Source organism: Bubalus bubalis, chromosome 13 (genome assembly GCF_019923935.1).
Source record: "Bubalus bubalis isolate 160015118507 breed Murrah chromosome 13, NDDB_SH_1, whole genome shotgun sequence".
NCBI classification, from domain to species: domain Eukaryota; kingdom Metazoa; phylum Chordata; class Mammalia; order Artiodactyla; family Bovidae; genus Bubalus; species Bubalus bubalis.
Genome location: NC_059169.1, coordinates 55,897,125 through 55,909,882, shown reverse-complemented (window position 1 = coordinate 55,909,882; position 12,758 = coordinate 55,897,125). Strand labels below are relative to the sequence as shown.

The 12,758-nt window shown below is 49.4% G+C and overlaps 1 protein-coding gene across 4 annotated transcripts in view; it reads right to left on the bottom strand.

Moving 5' to 3' along the window:
- Positions 1–12,758, bottom strand: part of ATP8A2 (ATPase phospholipid transporting 8A2) — a 481,981-nt gene that overhangs the window by 417,347 nt on the left and 51,876 nt on the right. For all 4 annotated transcript variants that reach the window (XM_025262844.3, XM_025262845.3, XM_025262846.3 and 1 more), the window contains exon 2: positions 1,562–1,706. In XM_025262844.3, the coding sequence (XP_025118629.3) occupies positions 1,562–1,706 (145 nt within the window). The remainder of the gene's footprint in view (positions 1–1,561; positions 1,707–12,758) is intronic.

Here is a 12,758-nt window from a genome sequence, read left to right as displayed (position 1 = left end):
GGGCCACTCTGATGAAGCTGCTATGAACATCTGCACCCAGTTTTGTGTGGATGTGTGATTTCCTTTCTCTTGGGTATAAACACCTCGAATGGCTGGATCATGTGTAACTTTACATTTAACCTTTTAAGAGACTGCCCTACTGTTTTGCAAAGCAGCCGCACCACTTTTCATTCCCGCCAGCAATGTAGGAGGGGTCCCATTTCTTCCCATTCTCGCCCGCACTTGCTACTGTCTTTTTGATTAGCACTATCGTAGTGGGTGAAGCAGTAACTCAGGTGTGCTGCTCTGCATCTTAAACCAAACCCCCTCATCCTTGAATTTTGGCCTCAGTTGTTCTTCCAAGCTACACATTTAAGTAAAAAAATAGGCCCCAATGGCCATTCTTAAACCGAAAATAAAGTCAGGATAATCTAACACTTTTAATAAGTGCCACTTCTGCACAATATAGGCACCATTATTTTACCCCCAACCCTATGAAACTACAATAACGCCCAACAGCTAGGCCTTTCTGAATAAAGATCTCAGGCTAAGTCCAAGTGCTAAGGCTTCAGGGTGACACAACACACAACAAAGTTTTAGCCCCAGCTTTCAGGAGAGAGCCCTGGCCTGGAATTCAGTTACACACACACACAGTACTGGCAAGCCTGACCCATCGCCTCCCTTCTCTGCACCTGAGCACGCGCTTCGGAGCCACTCACAGAACCACATCCTCTGAAGTCCCTCCCAGGGATAAAGTTGTCGAAGCCTGAAAGTTTAATGAAACTTGCAAACACGCCAACTTCCGTGCCTAAAAGATTTAGCTTTGCACAGCACAAACACTTTGAGCTCAGCAGCCAGACAGGCTGGGTTCTATGTCCAGCTCTGCCACTTGGTAGCTAAATGGCCACAAGTCCTTTAACATCTATCTTCCTATGTCAGTTTCCTCACGTGAAGGTAAGAGTGCCTCCTTCAAGAGGTGATGAGGTTTCATAAAGCTAGTGTAACTAAAGCATCCAACAGAGCAGCCGGCAAAGAGCAGACATCTAAACCTTCGTGTCCATCCGTCTTCCCGCTAACTCTAGGCAAAGTTTCCCAGGAAAGAAAGCCTTCTTAACAAATGCCCTGGGCATTGAGAGCTGAATGCAAGTTCTTGTGACGGGAAGGATCCATTATAAAGCACTCTGCCACATTACAGTCGGCAAATTGCTAAGGAGAGCTTAAAACAGGCTTAAATTGTCTTTAAACGGGATGGGGGAGTTCTTGGGAGGGCACTCAGGGATGAAGAGAGAGAAGAAACCTTATTTTCGCCAGGACAGAAGCCTACAAGCATCCTCCAGGCTCACAGACAGCCTGCACACAGAACCAATGCAAAGGACAGAAGGATGAAAGGTATATTCCCACACCCCCGTGGGAAACGCGGGTATAGACTGCCGGGCTTGAGTGGGGAGGGGCGGGGATGGGGCTGGCGGCGGCAGGGACACTGGTGGGGGCTCGTTTGGCTCCTGAGGAGGTCTCAGAGGAAGCCAAGCCCCCTCCTATCTGGGAATTAATGAATTGCTCCGACTGGGCCGCCCTCTCCTACCTGATCTGGTTGTCACAGAATTTGTTGAGATGCGGTTGGTTGAGGTAAATGGTGCGGGCTGGTGCGTCCAGCTGGTCTCCAACAGACGTGGCCCGGGACATCTCATCGTCTGCCTTCTTGTAGCCCGGGGGAGGACGGACAGGTCCTGCGGAGAAGAGGCGCGGGCAGAACGCAAAACACAAAGAAGTCACGCAGGGCAGCGGCGGCAGCACCGGAGGGCGGGGACTAGCTGGAAGGATGCTCCGGGCGTCGCGCCACCCAGTCGCTCTGCTGCCCTGGAGACGGGCGCCAGCCCCGCCCCGCCCGCTGGTCCCCAGGCGGAGGAGCCTCTCCGCGGGTGGGAACCTCGGCCCCGCCCCCACCCGTCCCTCCCCCCCACTCCCTCCCCCTTCCCTTCTCCTTCCATCCCCTCCCCAAACCTGCAGCCCCTGCGCCAGACCCGCAGGCTCCGCGGGGATGGTGAAGGGCGCACGGCTGGAGGCAGGGCCCCCGTGGACTGCGGGAATGTGGGGAGCAGAGACCAGAGCCTCCCCTCCCCCGGGCGAGCTCCCCCTCTAGGCCCAGAGACCGAATTCTGGAGCTAGGCTTTCTGGCTCCTTTGTGCTTAGGAAGCGCTCGAGGACTGCAAGGGGGTGTGCCCTGCACTCGGCCCCAGGAGAAGGGGCTGAGGAAGACACCTCTGTGCTCCAAGATGAAATTCCCAAACCTCGATGCAGAGCCCTGCCCGCCCCCCCCCCCACCCCCCACCCCCCGGCTTAGCCTGCACAGACCAGCAGATGCCCCTGGCCACCCTACCGCAGAGCACTGCCCATCCCAGCTCACGGGTACATGCGAGCCTGCGCCCCGAGCCTGCATCCCGAGTCTCTGTGGTTAAGACCCAAGCCCGTCTGTCTCCTTAAGACGCGATTTCAGCCATACAGCTGATCCTCTCTTGGGCTAAAACTCCCCACTCACCTTCACTTGAGGAGGGATCAGCAAGGGGAGTGATGACATAACCATTACTGAAACCACTTCCCCAGGCTCACCACGCCCCCGCAAACACACACACACACCTCCAACCACATGGCAGGCTCCCTCCCTGGACGGGGCAACCCAGCTTGAGAATTGACCTTCAGGGAGGAGGCCCTGAAGTCCAGGCTCACAGAGAAATAAGTGCCCTGCAGGTGACGGAAGCCTCTCTCCATTTCCTTAAATCCCATCTGCTCAAGTACCTGCTGCATGTCCCACCTATAAAAGAAACAGGTGTCGCAGAACTTAGGTAACAGGTATCCACTTCAGACACAGCCACTTCATGCTCAGAAACGTTTTGAAGTAGACAGTTTGAGCTATGTAAATTTATCACCTTTTTAAGTGATTAGAATCCTGTTATGATCTGCATCCTAAGATGGGGACACCCCCATGTAACTCTCACTGGCTATTGAGAGTTGACATGCTGTCATGGGACGTGCTCACAACCAGGTCCCTAGTCACAAGCTGGGTGTAGGACCCCCCATTCTCAGATCACCCCCTCTAGCCCTCATTCTCTGGCGTCCCTCTGCTCTGCCCCCTGCTTGTCCACGGGGGGCAGCAGAGAGCAGCAGGACCTTCAAGACCGGGTGGACCTCAGAGGAGGCTGGTTTTAAATCTTTTGCTGAGTTAAGGCCAACACAGGATATTTTTGAAACCAGCCTATACAAAAGTGCTGCTTTCCTCTCTGCCCACTCACCCCACTTTGTTCTCTTCCACAGCCGGTATCATCATTACCTGACATTATTTATTTATGGTCTGTCTCCCCAAGGCCAAGAGCAGAAGCTCCAGGGCAGCAGAGGTGTGTTTTGTCCAGTACAGGGACCTGGCACCCAGAACAGTGCCTGGTACATAATGGGCACTTGTATTTGCTGGTTGAGTAAGTCATGTAAAGGGTCACTTTCAATTCTCCAGGCAGGGACACGGTGATGGGCATCAAGGGCACAAACCCCACACCCTACTGTGGGCAGAGCAGCTCAGCTCCAGGTGGTCTTCGTTCAGTGGCTTTCAACTCTGGCTGCACATGATCACCAAGAAAGCTCTCACAATTAGCCAGTTCCTGGGTCCAACCTGCACCAATTGTGCCTCTTGTTTTTAAAGCTTCTTAAAGTGATATGAATGGGTAGCCATGGTTGAAAATCAATCCATGGTGAGATGCAGGAGAGAACACAAAACCAAAAAAGCTGGCTCCTGCTCTCAGAAGTGTTAACCAGCATAACTCTGGTTACCAGTGACTAGGACCAAGTGACTAAGAGGGGACCTGAAGGTGCCAGCAGGGTCAGAGGTCAGCGGCCACTTTGTGCCAAGGGTGGAGAGCTGGTCAGAACAGTGTGAGGGCAGGTCTCAGAGCCTTAACCTGTGGTTCAGGTTTATAGTAGGAAAAAGGAGGACAATCTGGGTGTGGACGAGAAGACCTCAGACAGAGGCCCGGTAGACAGAGCACATTGTGGGGGCAACTGAGAATGGTAAAAACCAGTGCTGAGCGTTCAAATTGGGAAATAATAGAAAGGAAACTCAGAAAAATAGTCAGCGGCCAGACTGTGGATGATTTTAACGACAGGGGAAGAAATCTGAACTTCATCCTGAAGGTCAGATGAACCACAGAAGGTTTCTAAGCAGGAGACAAGCGTACCCAGCAGTGACTCACAAGACAAGCACAGGAAGAGACGAGGCAGAAAATGAACTCCACCATCTACGAGTGAAAGTGAAAGGCGCTCAGTCGTGTCCGACTGTTTGTGACCCCCCTGGACTATACAGTCCGTGGAATTCTCCAGGCCAGAATGCTGGAGTGGGTAGCCTTTCCCTTCTCCAGGGGATCTTCCCAACCCAGGGATCAAACCCAGGTCTCCCGCATTGCAGGCAGATTCTTTACCAGCTGAGCCACCAGGGAAGCCCAAGAATACTGGAGTGGGTAGCCTATCCCTTCTCCAGCAGATCTTCCCGATGCAGGAATTGAACCAGGGTCTCCTGCATTGTGGGTGGATTTTTTACCAGCTGAGCTACTGGGGAAGCCCAACCATCTAGAAGAAAAATGATAAAAGCATCTATTACATGGAGAAGGGGAAAACAATGGACATGAGAAACATCTCAAAAGAAAATTCTGCGTGACTTCTTTTGGACAAAATGTGTGGACCAGAAAGAAGAAGAAATATTGGATAACTGAGGTGTGAAGAGAAGACTGAGGCCAAAAAAAAAAAAAAAATCCCTGATAGAAATAAGAATGGAAACATGTTTTCCCTAATAAGTATTTCAATGTTGGATCATAAATATTGGGGTGAAAAATTATTGACACAATTGGTGGAAACAACATGAAGTGAATGATTTCCCAAGTACGTGTCATCTATCAGGCCAGCTCACCTTTCTATACAACCACGGGGCCAAATCTGGAATTTTAAGTAGAAATACTGTCCCTACCTCCTCATTCCACCTCCAGGACTCAGATAACCTTCTAGCTCAGGGGCTGCATCGTGACCCAATCCTGCTTTGGAGAAAGACACTAATATTTTGAAAATAACTAACATGATTTGTTGAAAATGTCTTGCCTAAGGAGAATGCTGTACCATATATAGCAAAGCACATTATGACCAAGGTTTCAAATTCAGACTCATGAGATGAACTCTGAGTTAATGCACTAGGAAAATACCACCGTATAAAATCAAAGTGTATGTTTACAACTCCCCCATGTACATAAGCCTGGTGTCAGCAGGAACTCAGGAAACATCTACTGAGAAAGAAGCCAAAGTAAAAGGAAAGAACAGACTCAGATGAGCACAAAGGAAGCCAGACTGGACAGTGGACTGCCAAGGTCACGAGGGCAGGGGCTCTCTCTAGTTCACGGCGCTACCCCTGTCCTCCCATCAACTGCATACACAAAGCGCGATACGGTTATGTGGTCCGAGTTGACCCAGTAAGAGTCTGTCTCCTGGGAATTTTGATGTGGGACCCAGGGAGATGATTTGTTTTTCTGTTAATCTGTCTTATGTCAATTTGATTATTAGATCAACTGGAGAACCTCCAAGGACAGAAGGAACATTTTTCTGCCTTTTCACGTGCAAAGTTTTACTATCACACAGAAGGAATTCTTGGAAAAAACTCTTGCCTTCCTAAGTCAGAAGCCTGTTAAAGTGATAAGCCTTTTGGCGGCACTGCCCCCAGCTCCGTGGGAAGTGTCAAGCCTAGGCCACTGTCACAGACTGAAGAATTCAGCTGGTCTTAGTCCTGGCTTCCCAGGTGAGAGCCTCTGGCCCCCTGGAATCTCCCAAGTGATAGGAGTATCTGTTGTTCATGTTGGAACCTTCTGAGCACACCTGAGTTTATGCCAATGGGGTGACTCCTGTGGACCCTGGAAAGTCTTAGGATGGGGGCTGACCTGCCAGGGACACCGTGTGATTGGAGGGCTGGGGATTGAGCCAGTTGACATCAGCCTGACCTCCTGAATGGGAGTACAGGGGGGAGACATGAGGGCTGGAGACCTATATACAGGAGTCACATAAAAATATGAGGCCCCAAACGCAGCCAGGAAATTGCAGCTTATGTAACATCCTGAGCTAAGGGGGCGGGGGGGTGGGGGGTGTCAGGACACAAAGGAAGACCTTTCACGGGAGGCAGAGGAGGTGTTTGGAAAACAAAAGTTGCCCTGCACCCTGTTATGCAAGGCAGTTTCTCAGGTAGAAAGTTATCTCTGATGAAAGTTCAGTCATATGGCCAATTAAAAATACCTGTGTAATGAATAGGCTTCCCTGGCTCAGTGGTAAAGAATCTCCCTGCAGTGCAGGAGACCTGGGTTCAATCTCTAGGTCTGGAAGAGCCCCTGAAGAAGGAAATGGCAACCCACTCCAGTATTCTTGTCTGGAGAATTCCAGTTTCTTTCTTCATGAACCCCCAATAAAACTACAAACACCAAAGCTCAGGCGATGTGTCTGGAGAAAGCTTCCCACAGGGAACCTCCCAAGCCTCACCTTGTCTCTTTAGGCTAGTCCTGATGTGTACCCTGTCTGATAAAACTATAATCATAAGGAGATCAAACCAGTCAATCCTAAAGGAAGTCAACCCTGAATATTCATTGGAAGGACTGATGCTGAAGCTGAAGCTCCAATACTTTGGTCACCTGGGTCTCCCATATTTTTATGGGACTCCTGTATATAGGTCGGCAAAGAGCTGACTCATTGGAAAAGACCCTAATGCTGGGAAAGATTGAAGACAAAAGGAGAAGGGGGTGACAGAGAATGAGATGGTTGGATGGCATCACCGACTCAATGGACATGAATTTAAGCAAACTCCAAGAGATAGTGCGGAGAAGGCAATGGCACCCCACTCCCAGTACTTTTGCCTGGAAAATCCCATGGATGGAAGAGCCTGGTAGGCTGCCGTCCATGGGGTCGCTAGAAGTCAAACACGACTGAGCGACTTCACTTTCACTTTTCACTTTCATGCATTGAAGAAGGAAATGGCAACCCACTCCAGTGTTCTTGCCTGGAGAATCCCAGGGATGGGGAAGCCTGGTGGGCTGCTGTCTACAGGGTCGCACAGAGTCAGACACGACTGGAGCGACTTAGCAGCCAAGAGATAGTGAAGGACAGGGAAGCCTGGCATGCTGCAGTCCATGGGATCACAAAGAGTTGAACTCGACTTAATGACTGAACAACCAGTAACACTCTTTCCTGAGTGCTCTGAATTATTCTAGTTTATTATTGAAACCACAAGGTCAATGGGAACCCTGAATTTGTAGCCATTTCTTATAAGTGCAGGTGCTCTGGGGACCCCAGACCTTGCAGCTGTCTGACTGAGGACAGACATAAAGAATTGTGTCCCTAACCTGTGCAGTTTGACCAACTCCTGGAAGTTAGTGTTTGAATCTCATTGCAGAAACCACTCTGAATTCTAGGATGACAGAGTCAAAAGGGAAACTTCAACAATCACAGAAACGTATTAGGCAGGTCCAATGAAAGCACGGTTAAAAGTCAGACCTGCAGATACTTGGACCAAATTCTCCTTCCACTGGGCCCGCCTGCCCCATGAGCTCGGCACCCGTGAGCCCTGGTTTCTTCAGCCACTAAACAATACACAAATCAAGGGCTGGCAAACTTCTGCAAAGGGTCGGGTAGTAAATATTTCAGGTTTGGGGCTACATGTGGCCTCAGTCTCTTTTTTTAAACAACAAAGTCTAAAAAAATGCATGAACCATTCTAGCCCCTCTTCAGACCAGATTTTGCTGACTCATATAAACCAAGTCCTTTCACAGTTAAACTGACTATATCCCAACCCCCATCTCAAGGAAAAGTTAGATTAAATTTCTCCTTTATCAAAAAGACAGGACATCAAGTTCCTGGCAACACAGGTGCTTGGGCTTTGGCTGCATGAGTTAAAAGGTGGCTGGATAAACAAGGTCCTTGCTCAGTCGTGTCCGACTCTGCATGGAATTCTCCAGGCCAGAATACTGGAGTGGGTAGCCCTTCCCTTCTCCAGGGGATCTTCCCAACCCAGGGGCCAAACCCAGGTCTCCCACATTGCAGGTGGATGCTTTACCAGGTGAGCCACAAGGGAAGCCCATAATGTACAACACAGGATATCAATATCTGTGATAAACCATAATGGAAAAGAATATGAAAATATATGTTTATATAACTGAAACTTTGTAGAACATAAATTAATACAACACTGTAAATCAACTATATTTCAATAAAACATTTTGCTGACTATTTTTGTATCTATTAAAATATTAAAAAAAATTTTTTTTAAGTTGGTTATGTCATTTTTCCTAATTTTTATGTATGTGTAAAGTATGTAAAGATGGGGGTTTTGCCTCCAGAAAGATTTCCAAGAAAAGACTGCAGTCATCACAGAGCTATGCAGTAAGAGGTATATGAATGTGTGCATGCACATAAACACACACACACATACACACTCTTCTTCCCAAGGAGTTTCAAGTTCAACTCCAGCATCTACCCACATCAACAAAGATGTTTCTAAACCTTCAAGACAGACACGGAGCAGTCTGGTAGGCAAGGAGGCACTGGGGCTGTTAGCTCTCCTAATAAAATCAACATAATGAAAACACTGCACAAATGCAAAATGTGCCTCTTCTCACCTTGACAGACACACTTCAGAGGTCTTTTCTAGACCCCATCTTGTGCAAACCACATCTCCCCAAACACAGCATCTGTGATCCACTTCCACCCAAGATTTCAGAGGAAATACACCAACAGGTCAGGATCTCTCATGACTGCAAATGCCTATTAGTTTCTTTTTTCAGGGAAAGAAAAGACGGGGAGGAAAGTACGAGCCATGGACTATTTACAATTTAAGAGGTTGTGGGGCACCATTTCACCTGGAGTCATGGGGCATCTCCCAGATAGAGGCGTGTTGCTGGGTGGTGGGAAGGGGAAAGGCACAAAGCCTTGGGAAGAGGCTTACATTTAACAGAGGCAACAGAAAGAACCAATAACCTGGGAATTCAGAAGACAAACGTGACTGCCAGGCTCATGCGGGCCAAAAAACCAGAACAATTTCATTAAGGAAGAGTTTGCACTCAGCTACTAAGAATGGCTATGATCTGGTTGTGCAGACAGAGTGCAGAGCCTTCCAGGAATGGTATCACACGAGCAGAGACACAAGCCAGTGATGCTTAATTCACAGCCTGACCGGCTCCAGCTGGTGGGTGAAAGGTGAGCCACGGTCACCCAAAGCCTAGTGTCCAGTAAGCACAGCTACACAGACTGTGCTGTTCCTTGAAGCCGTTTTATACCTTGTGTGCTTAGCCACTCAGCTGTGTCCAATTCTTTGTGACCCCATGGGCTGTATAGCCTGCCAGGCTCCTCTCTCCATGGGATTCTCCAGGCGAGAATACAGGAGTGGGTTGCCATGCCCTCCTCCAGGGGATATTCCTGACTCAGGGATCGAACCCAGGTCTCCTGCTCTGCAGGCAGATTCTTTACTGTCTGAGCTACCCAGGGAGACAGACGCATTAAAATCCATCATGTAAATTAAAACAAGTATGCTTTTCATGGAATTCTGTTCAATGTTATGTGGCAGCCTGGATGGGAGGGAAAAGGGATACATATATTTATATGGCTGAGTTGCTTTTCTGTCCACCTGAAACTATTACAACCTTGTGACTCAGCGATACACCAATACATAATTAAAAATATAAAGTTTAGAAATAACAAAGACTATAATAAAGTGGTTAAGTAAAGGTGGAAAAAACCTATACTTTTAAGGAAATACATTTAATAACTAAAAATGAAGAAAAACTATGCTTCAAATATTCAACTCGGAGGTTTTTTTCAACATGGACTGGATTGATTGAGACTTAGAATACAAGCCCAGTGAGTTTTCTGAAGCAAGTCCCCCTTTTGCTGGCATGGACATTCTCCATCACTCCTGGGGCCTCAAAACTGGTCTGGAATTACAGACAGGCTTTAAATCCCACCACCAATTCAACATGCGTGAACACAGTCTCTGCTCAGTTAATCCTCGGAGAAGGCCAGTTTGAACTTGTAGTTTGCCTATTCTAGGTGTTTCAGGCTCCCCTGGTGGCTAAGTGGTAGAGAATCTGCCTGCCAGTGCAGGAGACAGAGGTTTGATCTCTGGGTGGGGAAGATCCCCTGGAGGAGGAAATGCCTACTCACTCCGGTATTCTTGCCTGGAGAGTCCCAGAGGAGAGGAGCCTGGCGGGCTACAGTCCAAGGGGTCGCTACGAGCTGGACATGACTGAGCAGCTAAACATGAGACACACACACACAAGTGTTTTGAGACTCACAAGACCTTGGCCCAAGGCACACAGGCTCGCTGCACATGTTCTCCAGCACCCTGGTGACCCATCTCTCCCTTGGTCTTAGAGCTCCCCTCCCCTCAAAGCAGCCTTCTCCCCTCCTCAGCTCTATCCCCCAGGGCGCTGTCCCCTGCCTTTCCTCCCACCCGGTCTGCTCCTCTAGGCTTGGCTTTGCTGACACCCTCCTGTCACAGCCTCTGACGACCCGCTACCTCCACCGCACTCCTCAGCTCGGCTCTTCCCCGATGCCACGTCCTTCCCTTCACTGCACCTAGGAAACTGGTTTGCTCATCCTCCGACTTCCAGCATTAGCTGTAAGCTCCATGAGCAGGGGCCCTGCTCATGTCAGTCGCCTCCATGTCCCCAGTGAAGGGACACAGAAGGCGCTCAATAAATGTGTCCAACGAACAAAGAGAATGTGGCCACAACAATCCTGTATTAAGTGGACAGAGAAAAATGTAGATTGAATTCAAGGAGTTGCAAATTGGATGCTAAGGTACCACCCAAAAGGGACCTGGGGGAGAAAAGGCAATATCCGGTTCTGTTTGGAACTTAGTCCAATTTTATAATTTTAAAAATTCATGTAAGTGGCATTAACTGTCTTGAGGAAAGATGTTCTGGCTGCCAGAATTTCACCCTCTTCCTCTCACCTTCAGATGGCATGGGGGTGGGGGGGAGGGGGCAGGGCGTGGGCGTGGGAAGAGCCCAGATCCTTGGGTGCCTTCTGTCTCCACTGGTCTACAGGGTGATATCCCGGGCCCCTGCTGGGATCTGTGGCTACAGCTGGTGACAAGTCTGGCTTGGCTCCATCAGGGAGCATTCGTGTCCCCAAGAGGCTGCCCCTCACCTGGGCTCCCTCTGCCAAAACCACCACCCCTGCCACTGTCTGAATCCAGGCTGCCCACATCAGCCATCCACCTGCAGCCATGCAGGACCAGCCCCTGTTCGGCCAGAGGCTTTCCAGTCAGCTCCCAGACCTCATCGACTGTCAGGCAGGCAATTCTAGAAAATGAAACCTATCAGCTCTCAGTTTTACCATCATGTGTCCCCCACACCTCGGCTCCCCAACTCGGGAAACCTTTCCCAGAGGAAAAAAATTCAGATGTCTTTTGTGCAACGTTTCCTCTCTCCAAACCCTCTCCTTTCTATCCCGAGAAGATCAAACACAGAGGTGAGCTTCCGAGTGCCCGGCCCTGACACCATCCTTCTGGATTCCAAACAACCCTTTAAAAACCTACTGAGGCATCTCTTCTTCAAGCTAGAAAATGCTGAGTCAAGACTCCCAACATCTGTTGTAAATATGACAAGAGGGTGAGAAACCGACCTACGAAGACTCCTCATAACCAAAATCCATACTTCTCTGTCCCCGCTCTTCCTAAAAGGTAGGAGGTACAGCACCATGAGGTTTCTCCTGGAATTTCTCATCTTCCCAGGGCCGTCAGGGCTCTGAATGCCTACAGGTCAGATGCCACGTTCAAGAGAATGGCACGTGCGTGTGCATCGGCCACCACCCAGTGTCACATGCAAACCAGCCTGTTAGGGTCCCATGACCCGTGATGACAAGCAAAGCTAACACTGTACTTTTCATCAACAATCTTAATGTAACCTCAAAAATGATGCACAGAGTCGAAGAAACCAACACGGAGGCCAGCTCGTCCATCTTCATGGCCAGGTCGTCACGTACGAAAGATAAGTCTTCCCCAGTGTGATGGCTCCTCACGACTTTCCTACTGATGTGACATTTTGTGTATCACGTTTCTTCTCAGACAGAGAAGTGAGAAAGTCTCAAATATGGGAAATCATTAAAAAGGCAGCGCAGCACCAAGGAGACCCAGACATCTGGAGCTTCAGCCCCTCTGCCAACTCGGTGTTGCCACGTCCGTTGTCTCCGTTAGGTCACGCACGCACACACACACACATACACACACATGAAGTATAACTCTGCAACTAGCTCAACGCCTACAGGTTGAATTTTTTCTCTGCAGTTCGACACAAGCAGCTCCTAGGTCTGTTCACTCTGATAACTCTCCCCATCCTTCAAACCTCCTCCTCGGAAGCAGCTCCTCTCAGACCCACATGCAGAGGGGAAGCAAGGCACCTCTTACACACACCTGCGCCCCTCCCCCCATCTCATCCAAGTCTCCGGTCAGTGCTTGGTCTATACACACACATATTCCACCCTGGTATCACACAGGCACTGGCCACCAAGAAATCAGTTCCAACCCCAGGTGAGGCCACAGACAGGGGGCGGCAGACACAGAGGGCCCAGCACAACTTCCCCTGCTCACACCTGGATGAGTCACACTTGTCAACAGGAATGCGTGGTTCATATCAATGCCTATCATGGAAACATGCCGGCATCTTGGCCTATTCATGCATACTCAGTTGCTAAGTCGTGTCCAACTCTGTGCAACCCCATGG